This window comes from Ambystoma mexicanum, chromosome 5q (genome assembly GCF_040938575.1).
Source record: "Ambystoma mexicanum isolate Mex_15411 chromosome 5q, UKY_AmexF1_1, whole genome shotgun sequence".
NCBI lineage: Eukaryota > Metazoa > Chordata > Amphibia > Caudata > Ambystomatidae > Ambystoma > Ambystoma mexicanum.
The window spans coordinates 708,331,181-708,351,437 of record NC_090933.1 but is presented as its reverse complement, the minus strand read 5'-3'; the positions used below and the strand labels follow the sequence as shown (position 1 = coordinate 708,351,437).

Below are 20,257 nucleotides of genomic sequence, written 5' to 3'. Positions count from 1 at the left end.
CCCTTCTGCGGTTTCTTCTGGCAGACTGCTGTTGAGCGGGCTGGGGCCGCACTCCTCCTCTGATGGTGCACAGCGGGAATGAGCGGTGGTGCTTTTCCGCCTAGGGTTGCCCACCGGGCCGCTTGAGCTCTTCTAGTGAGTCTGCACTATGGATGGGTTTTCACTCCCTGGAGGCTCTGCGGGGGTCTATTGGGTGCTTGCCTCGGACTCCCTCCGCACTCCGGTTTCAGTTTCTGCATCATCTGGTGCCTGGGAGGGCTAAATTACCAAGTTTGCATACTTGGGCGGCCTCGCAGGTTGGGAGTGCAGTGGATGTGGTGCTCACTAGCATGCGGCTATCTTGGAATCCCAGGTGATGGTTTTAAGATGCCTGATGTTACGCTCACCTGGTCTCTTCAGAGGCGTTGGAGCACGGGTGCAGCCCTCCCGGGGGTTGAGGTCGCTCGGGTCCGACTTCGCCCTCTGCGCTTATGTGGTGACTGGTGGTAATAGGTGATGCTGCTCGGGACTGCTTCTGTTGATTAGTTTTGGCGAGCACTCCGTCCTGCTGCTTCTGGCAGGGGCGTATGATCTGGACCGAGTTCCTTCACTGGTCTCTTGCACATGGTAGTCCAGTCCTGCTGCGACTAAGCCACTATACTTCAGGTAAGTGTTCCTGTTTGCCTTAGGCTGAAACTATGGTATGGCAAGAGGCGAGTAACGCAGGGGGGGAGGAAGAAGCGGGAACTTTGATGGCATGGAGATCATTAATAGCAGAATTATTTGGAACAATGCAAGACCTGACAGAATCCACAGGAAGCAAGACCCCGCCACAGGCAGCAAATACAGAGTGCGAGGTATAAATAGGCTCATGAAGGGGGTGGGAGGGGGAGCAGTGACCATGATTAAGTAACTGACAATTGAACTGGTGTAAAATGCACTGCGTGTTTGGTTTGTATTGTTGTTTGGTTTGAAAATTAATAAAAATCTTTTTTTTAAAAAGTGTTCCTGTTTGCCTTTGTCTTTCCTCGTCTGTTTTTGTTGTATTGTAAAATTTGTTGTCTTGTATTGCTATCCGTTCCAGTTTTGATGTTTGCTCTTTTGCTTTCTTCCCTTGCAGGTGATGTTGCCGGCCCGGCACAAGCTGCGGAGCTCGAGGTGGAAGCCGGAGGGAATGAGGAGCGAAGCTAGAGCGGTACAGTGAAAGGTAAGTTGTTAACTAGGCAGCGCGCGGGGTTCAAATGTGCAGCCCTAGGACGGATGTTCTAACCTTGTCTTTCTTCTTCTTCACAGGGGTGCAGAGTGCGGTGCTGCGGCGTCGGGATCAAGATCACTGGATCTCAGGAGATGAGTCTGTAGATGAAGCACCGGTTTTCTGGAGGTGAGTATGCAGGAGAACGCCTGGTTTCAAAGGTAAGTAAACTGGTCCAAGCGGCGGTGAGCGTCACGTTGCACACGAGTGCACAGTAATGCAAAGCACCGGCCTTAAGGATGGAGCAGCTTATATAGCTGAGCTTCTGAAGCCACGCCCACCAGGTTCAGCCTGCCTGCCACACCCAATGATTCAGCACATGAAGAGCAGGCCTCGGGAGCCACACCCGATGAGTCAGCACATGAGGATGTTCTCTGGAATAAAGGTTTTCAGCTCCTGGAAAGTTCTTGTAAAATAAAAGCACTCCTGCACTGAAATAAAGTGTTCCTGCTCACATCTCTATATGAGCCTGGCAACAAAGGCCCCAGGACTGAGTCCAGCCATGGTCCCTATGTTTATGGGTCCCAAATGGAAATAAGTGAGTCAAGTGACCCATTGCACCCATCACTAGATGGTGTGGTTTTTGTGTTCTGTGGCCCGTGGCCATGACACCTGACCATGCTACGTATCATGATGACTTTATGGTCTTCTTGTCATTGGTTGGAGTCTGACACAAAGGGAAAAGCTGGGATGGAATACCCTAGAGCAGTCACTATCTGCTTCGTATCACTGTAGTTCACTGTTCTCCACGGAATGGCTCCCTGCTGGGGAATAATTGTGCATAAATATTGCATGTGGTCAAAAAATAAAATGGCAGATCTGTCTTTAAACAACTTGAAGGACCTCTTTCCTCACCAGGATTCCCCATGCAGGAGAACTCAGAATGGTTGTAAACTCATTTGGAGGGCATTCTCAAGATATGCCCCGTCTGATGCGATGGCTGCAATGGTAGCATGATGGATTTAAGTACATGCTGTCAGAAAGAGAGCATCATCGCTCTGACGTGATGGTGGAAATGGGCTCCAAACAGGCTCAACTGGTTTCTGGTGGGATAGGTGAACCCTCCTCCCCAGCATAAATTGGTGTCTAATTGGTTTTCCCCTGAATACATAATATATGGTTTCATCCCCTCCGTGTGGTCCCTAGGCCCAAAGGGAACCCTGCCAAACCTTTGCTGGAGTGAAGCATTCTGTCTTGAAATCAGTAAAGTAGCCTGGAGGTCGATATGTAATTTCTTACAAAATGTGAAATTTGATCTTTATCGGAAATTGCAACAGCAGAAATCTGTTTTGACTGTTCATTGTTCAACTGTCATGATGCCTACCCCCGGGGACCCAGACCAAGTCCAGCAACCCCGGAAGCAGGCATCAAGTTATCCTAAGCAGGCCCAACAACCCCTACTAGGGGCTATTTGGGTCCAGTCCTGGCGCCTATGGCGCCAGGCTCATATGGAGAGTCAGTCCTGGCGCCATAGGCACCAGGCTCATAGATTAAAACTTACCTGATGCAGACCATGCTGCAAGAGCTCCAAGCCAAAAGAGGCTTGGAAGGGACTACTTTACTTAGGGACTATTTTTTTTACTCGGGCGGGGCTGGGGAGGAATACTTACCTGGGACTACTTTGGAGGCTATTTAAACCACGCCCGAAGAGCAGCACACGCTTCGCGTTATTCTGCATCCAGCAGCGTAACGCTCACCGTGCCTGCAAGTCTGCATCCAGCCTTCTGCCACGCCCGCCTCGAGTTTGGAGCTCCTAGAAAAATGGAGAAAGAAGGAGAAAAGGTTAGAACAAGAGCAATACCTTTGATCCTTACCTGAATTCCCGATCCATCGCTCCTTCAAGCTGGAAGAAAGAAGCTATTTATGCGCGTTTCCTCGCCTGCTGCAGCGCCGCGCTGAACTCACCGGCCTTCGCAGCATCTTCACATTCCATCGCATCCTCCTGCATGTTCCCGCCGCATTCCGGCACCTAAGGAGAAGACAAGAACAGCAAGGTGAGCCCAGGGAATACACATAGGAATATTAGTTACCCCTGATAGACTTAACCTGATTTTACCACCGGGGGTACTATTCCTCTTCACGTGTCGGCGCAGCTTCCACTGCATCTTCGCCGAACCCCGGCCCCTAAGGGGAAACAAAAGGACAGCAAGGTGAAACAAAGGGACTAACAAGGGCAACCCTCCTCACCACAATAGACTTACCTGATTTTACCGCCGGAGGTATTATTCCCCGAGACTTCATACTTTTTCTCAGCGCCTGAATAAGGGAGAAAGCAACTGGTTACATATTGACATTATTTTATCGAACTGTGTTGGAAAATACAAATCCTTACCAGAATACTACCGGTTGCCACGAGGAACTCTTCATTAGGGTCAAGCTGCAACCTGCAAGGAATCGGACAAGAGTGAAAGTCAGGCATTTGAACTCTTACGAACTTTATACTTATGGCGTCTTGCCGGGAATCTCGGAGTCAATATTGTTCTGGAACTCACCAATTCCTTCGAGCCAGTGAAGCAACTGGTTATCAACGCGCCCCTGTGCTCAATGCAGGATGGAGAGCTCATCTTTTCAAACCATCAGGTGAGACTATAAGAGGGGACATCAAAGGTGATCTGTGGGGAGAACAGCAGGGGTGGGGGGATTTGCGCTCAACTCCCCAGGTAGTTAATTCCCTTTCTCCATTTGCAGAAGAATATTCCTACGGGCCAAGCAAATGAAACTAGGTGGGCCAGTCCAGTCCGTCATCTCGGCCCTACACGTCACCTTGGTGGAGACTGCAGTTGTCCAGTTCCGATCGACGCCTCTGTGGGAGCCAGGTGAGCTTAAGATCAACTGCTAGAATGGCAAATCTGCACCTATTGCAGTCTGATATTTTTTGGGGCTGTGGGTTAGTCCCTAGTATTTGAAGGTTGAGCCCTATGAGGGGAGGCTTTAGATCAAATAAATTTGGTTCTGGGGGCCCAAACTTCCTGTCTCTTTCTTGTGACAGACACTCTTGCACCATTCTGACTCCAAAAACAAAGTCAACTTGCCCCAAACATTATGGTTGTCAGTGGCTCTGCCTGTAGATAAAATGTGAATCTTGAAGGTTTGGTAGCCCAGAGAGCATCCATGTCCCTGGTGTAATTTATCTGGAAGTATTCTTCCACAATAGTCGCAAACTGTTCTGTGAAGTGCCTGTCCCTCCATAGGGAGTCATTACATCTCCACCAAGAGTTCTCCCTATCCAACACTACGATGTCCACAGCCATCCCCACCATATTACGATCTGAACATCCCACTGGACGAATCTTGCTTTGGCGCACCTGCAGTCATCCTCCCGACCCACTAATAGGTAGTGTATGCGCGTGTAGGTGTTGTGCGGTCTCAAGTAAAATGTGAACCCCCACTGCCATTGGTGCAAACCTCTCCAGACATCTGTCAGACCCCTGTCAGCCAGAGCAGGCCCAAATGCTTGTAGAGAAAGTTCACAATCTCCTGTACCTTTCACCCCACCTGCTCTGGGGTCTCCCCATCCACCTCGACCGGGCCAAGTATCCGAATGTTATTTTGCTGCTCCCAGTTCTCCAGATCGTCGAGCTTTAGAATCACATTGTCCTCCCTCTGTTCCAGGTCTGTCATGCGGGCGTCTAGCCTCATCTCTACCATATCAGCATTCAGCTGATTGTGTTCCAGACCTTCCACTGTTTCCTCATTCCGTTCTACTTTCTCCCAAATCTCAGAGATGGAAGTCTGTATGTCTCCACAAAGGGCTATTATTTCCGCCATTATACCCGCTGTGTCCTCCTTGATGATTGCCCCCGCCTCTGCCGTGAGCAGGGCCATGTCCGCTGTGATCACACCACCCTTCACACTCCTGAACTTCTGGAGGGACGCGACCGCTGCCGCCACCCTCACCCCACGAGGTTAAGGGCATCTCGTCGGCCCTCTCCCCAGACTGTGTGCACTAGCCTGTTGTTCTGGACCTGCACTCTCGTTGATACCTACTGCGCTGATGGTGCAGTCGCTGATGACACGTGGGGCCCCCACTTCACCTTTCCTGAGCTGGTGTGCAAAGCCGCCACTCCCCCCTTCAGGACTACGCAACGCACACAGCCTGTCCGTGGCCCACCACCTGGTTTCCCTTTCTGCTCCAGCAGTTAGATTCCCTTTTGGTGATAGCTCAAATGTCCATCTGGGGCCCAATACCCCTCGCAGATTCTCAGTGGCCCATCACCACTTGCCTTTTACTGCAGAGCCCTCTCCCTCCTCACAGGTCATCCCGCGTTGCCATCTGGTGGCTAGAGGATCTCCTCACGACACCATCCTCCAGGCACGTCCTTTGCTGGGCCCACCTCTCACTTTTTAGCCCTTTGCATGGAGCAGGGACCTCTCTCCTCTGATGGTAGCTGTTGGGGGGAGCCTGCCAGTCGTGCCTCCTTTCTCTGCTGCTTCACTCTGGACAGGTTCCTAGGTCCCGCAGCGCTTTGCTGTGTGCTGCGACGCTTCCTCAGCCACTGCCCCGCCCTCATGTGCACTTCGGTCTCCGGCTCCCCTCAATTGCTGCGTGTCCGCTGTCGGTGCTGCACTCTTTCTGCCCACCATGCTCTCCATGATGGGTCAGCCCCGGAGGGTGCTCTCCACAACGTGACAAGTCTTGGGAGACTCACGCAGGCCCACCGGCACAGTTCAGCACCCACGTGGTGCACCTCTCCCCCACTGACTTCCAGTCTCTCCTTCACCAGCGTGGGTGGCTGCAAAACCACTCTGCTGTGCCTACCTCAAATGTGGCAGCCCTTTCACTTCTGTACCACACTTGCTGCATGCTCCACCGGCTCCTGGATGGTTTCTGGCAATGCTCCGACTGCATTTTCATCACCCTTTCATTTCTTCTCATCCTGTGGGTTGTGAAGCCCAAATTCAGGTAGCCATTGCTGTCCTTGCCCCCTCATGGTCTCCCCAGTCCTATTTATTAGTGATAAACAAGGGTACGGTATCAAGGAAATAGCTGGTGATACCAAGAAATTCAAACAATATTGTAAACAATGCTATGCACCCAAGTGAAATAACTTCACTTCTCACCTTCTCTCTGCCTCTCTCCTCCTCCCTCATTCCAAGATGGCACTCTCCACCTCCCCTATCTTCTCCAACTCCTACACCATCACCTATCCTCCCTCTCAGTAAATCCGAATGGAAAAAACATAAAAATGACATAATTGCTGCTAACCCAGGCCTCCCAATTGCAGACACCAATGTCAGGGCATCCTTAAGAGAAATCTTCACTGACATCCTCTTTTCCATCCCATCTCCCGACCTATGGAACTCTCACCTCACTGCCACTCTCCCACCTTATTCTTCAACCTCCATTAATGGCAGCACCAAAAGTGGGAAGTCCTCCTTGCGGGTTTCGTCTCTTCTCGCTGCTGTATCAATGTTTACATCACGGACACAGACCTGGTTCAAGGCCCTCAGGCCAATCTCCTCCTATTTGACCGGCTCCAGCCTTCGTTCATCAACTTCCTTCCTTCCCCTCTCCTTGGACCCCCTCCACTCCACCTCTCCAGACGGATGTCCCACGTCCTGTCACCCCACCTCAAAAAACCTTCAAAGACAGTGACCGTCTCCATCTGGCAACCCTCAACTCATGCTCAGCCATCAAAAAATCTGCTGACATCTGCCTTCTCCTTGAAGACACCGACCTGGACATACTTGTACTGACGGAAACTTGGTTCAACGCCAGCTCAGTTACCTCCTTTCACTAACTCCTCCCAGACGGCTATAAGATCACCTCTAAACCTCGAGCCCACCGTGCTGGCGGTGGAGTTGCCCTAATCTTCCAAGAGTGGATTCTCTCCACCATCCTACCCATTCAGCGCTATTCGTCCTTTGAGAGCCTAGTCTGCAAATTGGTCATCTCTCCTTCCTCTACCTTGACCATTGCTACCATCTATCAGCCCCCGGGCACTTCTTCTCATTTCCTTTCTGAGTGGGCGGACTTCTGTTCCTCTCTACTCTCTACCACCTCCAACCTGCTACTACTAGGTGACTTCAACATCCACCAAGACTCCCCTTGCACATCAACCACCCTCTTCACTGACCTCTGCTCCTCCCTATACCTTTCCATTCTTTCCTCTGGCCCTACCCATTCTGCTGGACACACGCTAGATGCCATCATCCACTCCAACCTCACTCTCTCTATTCCCCTGGCCACCCCTCTCTCCTGGTCTGACCACTCTCTCCTTCCCTCCCACCTGGGTCCCTATGGCCCTGTGACAACTCCTCATAAAGCTCTGCCATCTTTGTTCACGAACATTCATCCGATGAAACGAGTGTCAGCTGCCACTTTCTTTTCCACCTTCATTCCCCCTTGCCCATCCAACACAGATGTTTCCACTGATTCTGCCCTCAGCAACCTCTATCTGTTCATCACCAACACCCTTGACATTCTTGCCCCAGTCATGAGGATCTGCATGAAACCTGCCTCCAAGCTTAACACATGTTACGACACAGATTTTGCAGAGCAAACACGTAATTGCAGGGCTGCTGAATGGAACTGGCACACTTCAGGCTCACCCTCTGATAAACTGGCCTGCCACCTGCTCCAGGGACACTACAGACTCCCCATCCGTGCCAAAGAAAGAGCCCACATTCAGGCATGAGTGTCCAATGCAACCAACAACACGGCTGAACTCTTCAAAATCTGCAGGGAACTTGCCAAACCATTCACAGTACCTCTGCCCCATCTCCTTCCCAGGCCCTCTGCAATGCACTCGCCTCTCACTTCACTTCCAAAACCCAGGACATACACTGAACAGCCTTGTTATGCACTCGCCCATCCCAACCTTCCCCCCTCGGCCCCCTCCTACCATTCACCTTCCTTCTTCCCCTTCTTCACTCCTGTCTCCCCTGAAGAAGTCACGAGAGTTGTCAACTCTATGAAGGTCATGTCCAAACAGGTTGCTCCTTGCTCCTCCAGAAACCATCAAGGAACATATTGCCTCCCTCGCCCCTGCTCTGACTGATCTCTCAACCATTCCTTTGCTACTGGTTCTTTTCCATCTTCCCTTAAGCACTTCCTTCTACACCCCCTCCTTATAAAACCCGCTGCAGACCCTTTCTGCCCAGCCAACTACCGTCCAATTTCCATCGCCTCCTTCCTCTGGAAACTGCTTGAGAAGCTGGCCCTCCCCCAACTCACCTCCCATACCGAACTTGTTGGCGGTCTACATGACCACCCATCTGGATTCCGAGTATTCAGAGGCACAGAAACTGCTCTTCTGAACACCCTTCAAGACCTGCTCGCATCTCTAGACTCTAATTCCCTTGCTGTCCTCATCCTTCTAGATCTCTCTTCTGCATTTGACACAGTGAATCATTCCATTCTCATAAACAGGCTCCAGGGCACCGTTGGCATCTCAGAGCGGGCATTGGACTGGCTTACCTCCTTCCTAACTGACCGTTCCTCCAAAACCATTCTTGGCCCTTTCTCTTCTCCTTCTTCCTCTGCTACCTGTGGAGTCCCCCAGGTCTCAATTTTTTCGCCCTGGCTCTTTAACATATACCCTTTCTCTACTGGCACAATTCATTCCCTCCTTCTCACACAACTTCCAGTGCTACGCTGGCGATACACAACCTTTCTTCATTCAATCTTCCCACTAACACCCTTGCACCCTCCTTCATCCCTGACTGCCTCTCTGCCATCCAGGTTTGGTGCACTGCCAAAGACCTCTGCCTCAATGCCAGCAAAACAGATATTCTCCCTATTGGGTCCCCTGCACCTTACTTCTTCCCTGCACTCAGCCTTCCTCCATGCCCCCCCTCCCAGACCCCTCCACTCTAGCTAGGAATCTCTGAGTCATCTTCGACTCCTCCCTTTCCTTCATCCCTCATATTCATAACATTGTCAAGAAGTCCCACTTTCAGATCTTCCTTCTCAAAGGGATTCTACCCCTCCTCACATTCCCCCAGAGACACAATGTTACCTGTGCTCTGGTTCTCTCCAGCCTAGACTACTGCAATAGCCTCCTCCTTAATCTTCCTTCCTCCACCCTGCGACCCCTTCAGCTTACCAAGAATAGGGCAGCAAGACTGATCCTTGGCCTCAAGCCCAGGGACCGCATCTCTCCTGCCCTACTAAGTTTTCACTGGCTCCTGGTCTCAGCACACATTAAATTCAAATCCCTCTGCATCATACACAAGGCTATCTGGGGCTGGGGACTACTCTATCTTCAACACCTCCTGACCAAATACTCTCCTTCCAGACTCCTCCATTCCTCCGGCACCAACTCCCTGTGTGTTAAGCGTTTTGCCAAACAGAGAACTGGTGGGCGATCACTTTGCTCAGCTGGCACCCTCCTGTGGTCAACAGCCTCCCTCTCCTGCTGCATCTTGAGCAAGACCACCTTAAGTTTAGAAAATGCCTCAAGACCTTTCTCTTTACCTCCTCCTTCTCCCCCTCTCTTCCCTGCTAATCCTACAGCAGCGTGACTGGTGTGCAGGGCCCTTGTGTCCTCAGGGGCCTTGAGACCCCCCCCACATCTCTCATCCCAGCCGCTGTCTCTATACAGCACTTGCTTGGCTCGCCCATTCATTGATGATTGCACTTACATTACTCTCCTCTCAACACTTACCCTGAGCACTTATCTATGAGCATCAAAGCACCTTACCCCTCACCTCTTCCCCCTCTGCACTTGCACGTTCTGAACACTCACAAGGTATAGTAGGTTTGTCTCCCCTTCCCTCTATTCACAATAATTGTTTGTACTATTAATGCAATTTATTTATACTTGCTGTAATTCATTCCTTCCCCTGTCCCCCACCCTGTTTGCCCTGTGGGCGCTTTGAAACAGTTTTGCTAATTGTATAAGCGCCTAATAAGTGACCAATAAATAAATAAAAATAAACTTCCCAGATAAAATAGCGCTAATATCAATCTCTTAGAATTGGGCTTGGAAAACTGTAACGCAATACATGCCATATGTGAGAACTTGCTTTCTTTTTATTTTTTTACATTTCTTATTCATGATTTATTTATGATTTATGGCTGTACAATGATTATTTTCTGGAAATGCCCTCTGCACAGTAGATTCTGGTATGTTTTGAGTACATCTCTCTATATCACTATATGCTCAATCTTGTAAAAACACATACTGTGTCTCCAACAATATGTCAGTTATTCCCAGAGTCCAGGTTGATGGTAAGGGAAAATAGGGGTAAGTGCTCTGAAAGCAAGTTGTAGCTTACGGGTGGGTGGTGAGATTGTGACATCATTCTCACCCTGTGAATCTAAGCTCTGATCCTGGTCTAGGTTAAGCTGGGTTTCTACTATGGAAGGTGGCTACAAGTCTAGGCACGTAGGTGTTGTGAGTAGGTTGACAAGCTTTTTTCTAGTCCATGATCCTTCGAGTCAAATAACTACTTTAAGACAACCTTTCGAAACAGTTAATCCAAGATTGCCTTAACCTCATTTTCTTTGTGACCATCATTTAAGTCTGGCAAAAGGAGTGTTAGAAGTCTGGTATATGGCACCAGATTTTTGAGTAACGACACATGGAATACTAGATGGATACGGATGCGGGGTCAACTTAAACAGCTATTGGTTTGACTATTTTTTTCTACTATGAAAGGACATCGATATCTAGGTTGCAATATATGACACCCTACTTGTCTATGTTTTTAGTGGATACAGCACCAGATCCCCTTGTTTGTATTTTCCTGTGGGTCTCTCTTTCAGCAAAACTACTCTCACTGTATTTTGCCTGAATCATGGTTGAAGAAGCCTTTTAGGGTGTCTGCTTAATCAATGTATATCTTCAGTCATAATTAATCAATGGGTAATATCTCTGGGTGATAGGATATATGACAACAGAAAGGCAAACACTTGATGGAAGCATGTTATATTATGTTATTGGGCATTTGTATAGCGCCTTTCACCATTGGTATGATCTCAACGCGCTGTGAGTTGAACGCCCTCAGGTACTGTAGTCCAGGTCAGTGGAGAAAGTGAGGTGGTAAGTAGTGCGTGTGTTCACTCTGTATGTGTGCAGCTAGACCGAATTTAGTAGTGGGTAGCTGCATTCTAATGCTAGACGTAGTGTGAGATTATGTGTGCATCTAGGCCATTTTATTTCATGGGGGATAGCTGCATTCTAAAGATTGTTGAGGTGTGCTGCTTTATAAAGATCATTGAGGTGTGCATAGTGGTGTATAATTATGTGTGCAAATATGCCAAAATTAATCATGGGGAATAGCCGCATCCTATTTTTTTTTGGTGAAGAGGAGACAGTACACATAAAGGTAGGTATGTGTGAGTATCGTGCAGTTGGAAGAGGTCCCCTGTTCCTGATTACCTTCCTGTACCTGCCAAATTAACTTTTGCTCCCTATTTTAGAGGTTTGGTGCTTTAGTTCTCCAGGAACCTCTTGGTCTAATGTGGACTTAATTCTGTTTCACCAAGCATGGCCATATCTCTCATTGGCTTAACAATATAATGAATGTTGAGTTTGGCCGTTTCCCAAATGTGCTGTACCAGGCTATTAGCTTCCCTATGCTTGGATTGTTGAGCGTTTCGGTCTAGGCATGGCAGGGGCTGCAAAGGATGGTGGTCACTCTAGTGCTAACAGTCCTGGTGGTTTACTGGGCCAAGCGATTGCAGATCTACAGATTTAACTTTGGTGGAGTGAGAGAAGACACCCAGATTCAACTAGGTTGAGACAGATGAGGACCGCCTAGGTCCAATTTAGGCACTGCAATAGATACACCTAGATTTTACTTTGACACAAAAGAGGGCGCACTCTGATTTAACTTTGGCACTGCTATGTAAACACCTAGGTTAGACTTTGGTGGACAGAGGGAGAAATGGCCTTGATCTTATTGCAATGGACAGCACTCTGATTTAACTTTGGCACTGCTGTATAAAAACCTAGATTAAACTTTGGCCAAGCGAACGGGAAATAGGCTAGATCTTACTTTGGCCACAGCAAAGGATAAACACGCAGATTTGACTTTGGCGCAACAATAGACTTCCTGAGGTTTAACTTTACTGTAGTAGGAACTCCTAGGTGTGATACATAGGACTTCCTAGTACAGCTTAGGTTAACTGCAAGATATGGCTACCTAGTACAACTTAGGTTAAAATGCAGGATATGGCTACCTAGTACAACTTTGGTTAAATGCAAGATATGGCTTCCTATTACAACGTGGGCTTAATGTTAGATATGGCTAGCTAGCACAATTTAGGCTAAATGAAGGGTATAGCTACCTTGTATAACTTAGGTTAAATGTATGATATTGCTACCTAGAACAACTTAGGTTAAATGCATGATATGGCAACCTAGTACAACTTAGGTTACATGCAGGATATGGCTACCTAGTACAACTTAGGCTAAATGCAAGATATGACTACCTAGTACAATTTAGGCTAAATGCATTTGTATACGATATTTGGTAGTAAGAGTGGTGAGGTTTTACTGCAATACAGTAATGGTTGTACTCCCCACCCGAATCCACACTTACCTTATCAGTCGCTGCTGGTTGAGTACAGCAAGCCTGCCAGGCAAACACGGAGTCGAGCTGCTTAAACACTAGCTGGCCAGGCAAGGCTGCCCAGGAAGGGCCTGTGAAATGCTGCTGTTCCAGTCATGGGTGTGGAGGAGGGGGGGTGGCATGGCCCAATGAGAACCAAAAGGACGGGAAGGGGAGGGTCAGAAGATGGATGAAGGCAAATGGGAGCAGGCAGAGGGAAGCAGGGAGAGATGGCCCCCGGGACAGAGGCAAAGAGACACCTGACTGCATGAGCCAGTTGCTGAGGGGTTGGGTGGGGGAAGGAACAAGGCCAAAAACAAACAAATAACTACAGCACACAGGCAGGGCACTCCTGAAGTAGACCAGCGCAAATAACAGGTTGGGAGTCAAAGGAAAACACCAAATAAATCCCTCAGAAAATCAAGTACTAGCTCAAAAAACAGTTGTGAAAAGCACACAAATCCCTCCAAAAGGCACCCAAAACCAAACTAAAAATTGATCAGAATCAAAGAAAGGCACTCGCCTAGCATCATACAGGCCCTATGACTGCTTACCAAGTGGTCTCAGTGCAGGATGACTACAAATTACATTCCATGTGTGATGTTGTTATGTAAACAGACGTTTGGTAGCCATTCATGGTTTAAACGCTCATCCTCTGACTCACTAAAACAATGTAAATGATTCTCAAGTTCTACATTAACCCATTTAGTTTGTCATCAATTTTCTAATACCATTATCCCAGTTTTATCCATTATACATAACTTGAAACAGATGAGTGCCCAAAATTGTAAAATAATCTCTGGGCCTTGTCGGAAGCGTTTGAGATGAATGGTCATGGAGACGCACTATATTCTGGAGGAATATGGACGTTGAGGAGTCAGTAGCGGACAATCTCGTTTGCAGAATAACATAACTAAGTACTATGTTCAATACTACAAGAAAAATATTGATCTGTTTATGAGGCAGTCATTCAGTAATAAAATCCGTACTGAGGCAATGCAATAGGTGAATAGGCGTGGGTAACAATAGTAAAAAGTACCATGTTTAAACTCAATTTGGTTTGGTACAGAGCAAGAGACTGGGGGCTAGGAAAAGCCACTTGCTCAGTGATATCACCACTTGATTTGGCATATGGAGTATCTCCCAAATTCTGCCTTCCATACACAAAAACCTAAACAGAGGGTTCTCCCTGAAGACTAAAACCTCCAAGTTCATGCACTGCGGAGATGTGAAGGACTTTGCATGCCACAGCACTAGGGAGACCTTTTAAGTGTGGTCAGTATTGTCAACCAACAACTTGTGGACTGGCTTGAGAATTAGGAGAACTTCTCATTTGGAAAAGTCAGCCAATGAGGGCAACACGCTACTGAAAGCTGGCTGGGGGGAGCAATAGCCGAGACTATGCCAAAAGCCAGTAATTATCTAAAGAATGAGGAGTGTTGTTAGCCTGCTGGGGGCTATAAAGGCCGGAAGGATAGCTTGGGCGCAACGCTTTTGTCTTGGAGACAAGACAACGGTGAACAGCCCGGGTCTGAAACAGAGTCCCGTGCTTAGAGGCTGGACTCCGGCATGAAGTATGATAAAGGAACCCAATTTATTGTCTCAGGAGGATAGCTCAGCGGCAACATGCTTGACTTGGAAGCAAGACGCATTGGTACAGATTTATTAAAGAAAATAAATGCTTCTCCTATCTCCACTTCTACAATGGCGATTCCCTATTCTACAAACAAACAAACAAACAAACTGGTGCTCGTCAGAACGTCTTACTAAACGAACTTTGTCCTCTGTCCAAACCTATTCTGTCCTACTGACTGACCCTACCAATAACAATAAAGACAAAAATAACTTAGCCTAGAGAAGTGTTTTTACCCTCCAACTTTCTTGGTTTGGGCTGCCTGGTGCGTGACCCCCATCAAATTATGTTTTACAGGGATGGAAGATTTGAAAAGCAGGACCTAAAAGCAGCTCATGGGTATGCAACATTAACCAGTAACCAGGAGCTATCACTGGGGAACCAGGGACTAGTGCACATCGTTTCACGAATGTAACTTCAACATAAGATGCAAACATTTCACTTTGTTCATTATTTATGACTTTAATGTCATATAGATATGTCCTAATGTTTGGTAATAGATTGTCCCAAACACACAGAATTAAAATGACATGGATGTGTTTGAATGGCATCAGTTAGCTTGAGGTGCCGCCTAAAGTAGCTCCTGGTAGCTGTTGGAGTCAAGCTAACCAGGCTTTACTAGGCCACAAGCAGAAGCTAAATAGCTCTGAGCTCCCCTCAATTTCGAACCATGCTCTTAGGTTCTCTCCTTTTGTTTCCTTTCGGTACAGGCCTGATCCTGCTGGGCAGTTCAAACAGGTTCGGTATCTTTCCTGGTTTTGTAGAAAAAAGGGGGCTCCTGATCCCTTCACCAATGTCCTGCGTGGATTCTATCTCCTTGTTTACCCGTCCAGGGTATACCAGTCTCTTTTTGTTTTTCAGCCCTGGCTGTGCTAGTTGATAGTTCATACCTTCTGACTCTTGTAACTTGTGCCCCCTTGTGAGCTCTCTGTTTCAGGTTCACCCCTCTAGGGTGGTTTCGTCTCTCTTGGATTTCTTTTAGCCCGACATTGGCCCTTCGGCTCATCAGCATGTCTCTCTGCCTTCATGTGTTACTTAATTTCTCAGCCCAGATTGGGCTAGCCAGTCCTTCACACCATCAGACTCTTGTGTTTCTATTAGCTCGTTGTGGGCCCTCTAATTTTTCAGTCTGTCCCAGGTTCTCACTATTCTCCTTCCTTTGTGGGATGCTGGTTCTCGCAGTCCTGTGCGGACTGTCCGCCTTCACTGGCCGTATTGGTTGTGTGTTGCTCTCACCCCCTTGTGGGGGTATTGGGCCTCTCAGCCCTGCATGGACTGCCTGGCCGTACTTAGCCATATGTGTTGCGAATCATTCATACCCCCTCACGGGGTAATGGGTGTCTCAGCTCCGCATGGGCTGTGCAGCCTCACTGACCATATAGGTACCAAATTGTCCTCACCCCCTTTTGGGGTGCTTCAGTGCTTTACCAACCTCCTCCCTCTGCTCTGGGTCAGCCGCGAACCTGGACCTCGGCAGCATTGCTTGTCGGGGAGACAGCTGCTTCGGTTGCTGCAGAACCGCACTTCCCTTATAGTCTGCTCTCTCGCAGTGAGTTCTCTGCTTCGCATTGCTGCTCCTGGGTGCTGGGGAACCATGTCTGTGGCAGCTCGGTACCCCACTTCAGGGAACTTCGGCTCCTCTGGCCCTGTATCCTCCTGGACTCAGCAGTGTTCCATGGGCACCAGGATTCCTCTGCCCACCACGTAATCGGCATGGTCGTGCCTCCAGGATCGATCCGCTCGGCATTGCAGAGCAGGCTTCCGCTGTGCTCTGCCCAGCTGGCTCTTCCCGCAGGTATGGGCCTTTTACGTTTCTCTCTGAAAGAAGAGAGCGGACACAATTGGTTCTGTATTGCCGGAATTGAGACCAACCTAATGGGGTCAGAAACCACGCCATTCATGGTTCAAGGCCCTGGTACAATTTTATCTTGTTCAGTCCACAAGTAGCCATCAAACAATATGGATTATTGTCTGAAGGGTGATGTCACAGACCCTTTACCTGAGGATTCTTCGTCCCCTAACGGGGTGTTACGTCCAGTGAGATCCTGCTTGCCCTGTCCCCTTCGGGGTGTTAAGTGGAACAGGTTCACATCCCTAGTCCCAAATGGGATGACGTGCCCTGGCAAGATCCAGTGACCCAGAACAAGGAACCAAAGACAGTCTGTAGTGGGCTCAAACCGAGGAGGGCAACCCCTGACTGGTTGGTGAGAATAACTTCGGTCTGACAATTACCATGGTGCAAGGCAATGGAGGGTGGAAATTCTCACTATATAATTGTCCTGGGTATCCCATAAAGCAAAGAAAAAACATAACTCCTTGCTGGCAAGCTTATACTGCATTAACCTTCATGAAAACTGGGAAGCCGACCTGCATGTTGAGAACCTCACAGCTGTACCCGGGAGCCATCCAGAAGGAACTTTAGCGCAATACCTGCAGTTGTATTCCAGGAACTGCATTGAGTACTTTGGGACTATGGGCTTCAGACCCTACTTGCAACAAGGGAGTTTTGGTGACTCAAACATAACAGTATTGGGACTTTCACTCTGCATAATGTGCTGAATACACCCCGGACACTTACTTTCTGTTGCACCTCCATCCTGACACTATTTATTGATTTTTTTTTGTTTTATAATGCCCCTAATACCATACCTGAGTTCAGTTTCTAAGCGTGGGTTTGGAATTCGAACCCTTGTTGCTCTGCGTGGTCTTGCTTCCAAGACCAGGGCTTTGCCCTTGTGCTATCCTCCGTTCACATTCATACAGTTGTCACTCTTGGGTTACCCCAAACTTATAGGCCTTTATTCAACCCCCTCCTGGAGAATAATAATAAAGGTTCGAAAATACACCTGAGTCTTAAGTGGTCTGTTGACCCCACACCATCACAATACATTCACTCGTATACTGACAGTGTGGGCAGGAGGAGGTGGAAATTATGTCCAGATAATTCCCACCTTCTCTGGGGATTTGTGTGCACATTGGGGTGCTGTCATTTGGGTCAGGCTTTTTTGGAAGTATCTGACCTTTCTCTAAAAGCAAGTTACATTGCACAATTGTAAGCTGTAGCACTTAAGTAGGAGGCCCATTTCCACTCCTAACTTGCCTTAATCATGCCTACCTGCTACAATTGAGTCTGAGACGAGCACGTTTTGAAAATTGTTTCTTGCATTCCTGTTTGTTTTGACAATTTTACAAGAAATATGCACCTTTTTTTTTTAACAGAGTTCTATATACACCCGGGCACACTGATGATCACATGTCATTAGTTTTGCTGGAGGAAAATGCCATCTTTTCTGGAGACTGCATCCTAGGTGAAGGAACGGCAGTGTTTGAGGATCTCTATGACTACATGAAGTCCTTAGATAAGTTATTGGAAATGAATGCAGACTTAATTTACCCAGGTTAGTAGTTGTTTTAAACATTATTATTACTTTGCAAAATATAAATAATACAATTATGTTTAAACAGATTATCTAAACTCATTTTTAGTTTTGAAAATTCCCACCTTTTTAGTGTTTGTCTTGCCTTTTCAAGCATGTTATTAAGGCACACAGCGAGTAGTTGTGTTGGTTTCTTGGACTCTTTAAGGGGAGAAACTACCTCTGAAATGTTGAGAAGGGAGACAATCAGGGAAACATTTATGTAAGGGGCCAGATTCTCAAAAATGAGTGCAAATGAAAGAAGCGCAAAGAATGCACTCATTTGCGCTAATTGCTGAAATGCTCAGGTACCCTAATTCTCAATGGTGACACGATAATTTCAGGAGGGGCTGGAAAATAGCACAAAGCATCTATAAGGATATTAAAAAGTGGTATATATGTCAAAGAACTTCGTATAAAGTGCTTGTACCCCTGGTATTTGTTTACAGCTGTCCAGGGCGGTGTCCTTTTAAATATCCTTATAGATGTGACAACAGGTCGGCACAACAAAGCGTGATTGCAGCATTTCTGCACACATATGCTAATATGGAACGTAAACGCGGACGGGTTAACGTGTGATGTCACGTCATGACGCAGTAGGCGTAAGAGCCGAATATGGCATGTGTCACTGCATGTCAACACTACAAAAAAGGTTTCACATGCCACGGTAAAACAAATATCAGATGTGGTGTCTCTTCGTTTTTCAAATTCTAATCCTCCTTTTTAAAAATAAAAATGGGAAGCACCAATTATAATCCTTTTTTGTAAAAATAAAACTGAAAGGCTCCACGCCGATTCGAACTGAAGACTTCGTGGTATCAGGCCTAGCTCATTAACCAATACATCGCATGTTATAACACCGTTTAAATTCTACGTCTAATTTGAACTATCACATGGTTCAATGATGGTCCCTTTTTTATTTTAAGTTACATCTTAAAACAAACTGCATGTGTGTTTCTGAAAATTTGCAGGATAGAAACAATTTACTGTATTTGCATCTTGTGCTTTTCTTGTATAATACTAAATTTAAAAAACAGTTCAATCCAAAATCTGTTACTGTTTAAGGCTTTAAATGGCAAACATGTATTGTGTACATGTTTTCCAAAACAGTATGGTTGCAATATTAAAGTGTGTGTTTGTACATTAATTCATGCGTTTCACACTGGACTGTACGAACTGTGATAAATACACTACAACCATAACCTACTGATAATATTTATAACTTATATATCAGAGTATATGTACAATCATGAAAACATAATTTTCAAATGTTGCTAAATCTTCAGATTTATGGCCCAATTCATAGAATCCAGCACAGAAGCAGCGCAAGTGCTGCGCGTCGAGAAGGAGTGTGCGCCACGCGTGCACCAGCTGTGGTGCAAAACAGCAATTACACAGCACACGTATTCATGGATTTTCCGAGGCATCAGTCGCTGTGGCGCAATAAGCACCAAGCAGTGGCAGTATCGACCCCAACACGCCCCAATGCGCAGGAAAAAGCCAGTGAAATGCTCAATACAGCACAAGGCCCCGCGCCCTCCGTGGCCCAGCACACAGCCCCCCCCATCGTAGTCATGTGAAAAATCAGAGCATACCCTGCTCGCACCAGCCAAATCACGCAGGAAGGCCCGTGCATACCCCATCCGCACCCCAGCAAAATCGCATACCCTGCTCTCACCAGCTAAATCACCTGGGAAGGCCCGCGCGTACCCCGTCCGCACCATAGTGAAATTGCATACCCCGCTCACACCAGCCAAATCGCATGGGAAGGGCTGTGCTTACCCTGTCCGCACTCCAGCGAAATCGTGTACCCCGCTCATACCAGCCAAATCGCGTGGGAAGGGCCGCGCATAACCCGTCCGTGCCCCAGCGAAATCACGTACCCCGTTCGCACCAGCCAAATCACGTGGGAAGGCCCGTGTATACACCGCGATACACACACAACTCCCCTGGAAGCAGACACCTCTTCACGGGACAGCCAGACCCCAGCACCACATGGGACCCCTACCATCACCCGTGAACATACCCCGCAGGCAGCCCACACCACATGGGACCCCTACCATCACCCGTGAACATACCCCGCAGGCAGCCCACGCCACATGGTACCCCCACCATCCCCTGTGAGCATACCCCGCAGGCAGCCCACACCACATGGCCACCCCATCACCCGTGACCATACCCCACAGGCAGGCCCAGCCTCATGTCCCCACCTGTGACGGCAACCTGCAGGCAGGCCCCGCCTCATGTCCCCACACCCCACCAGTGATGGCAACCTGCAGACAGGCCCACCACATGTCCCCACCTGTTAAGGAAACCTGCAGGCAGGCTCCGTCTCATGTCCCCACCCCCCACCAGTGACGGCAACCTGCAGGCAGGCCCTGCCTCATCTCCCCACACCCCACCAGCGATGGCAATCTGCAGGCAGGCCCACCACATGTCCCCACCTGTGACAGCAATCTGCAGGCAGGCCCGACC

At 48.1% G+C, this 20,257-nt stretch overlaps 1 protein-coding gene across 1 annotated transcript in view; it reads left to right on the top strand.

Moving 5' to 3' along the window:
- The window catches only part of LACTB2 (lactamase beta 2), a 504,565-nt gene that overhangs the window by 225,941 nt on the left and 258,367 nt on the right, over positions 1 to 20,257 (top strand). Inside the window, exon 4 of the mRNA XM_069621184.1 lies at positions 17,586 to 17,764. Coding sequence (XP_069477285.1) covers positions 17,586 to 17,764 — 179 coding nt within the window. The remainder of the gene's footprint in view (positions 1 to 17,585; positions 17,765 to 20,257) is intronic.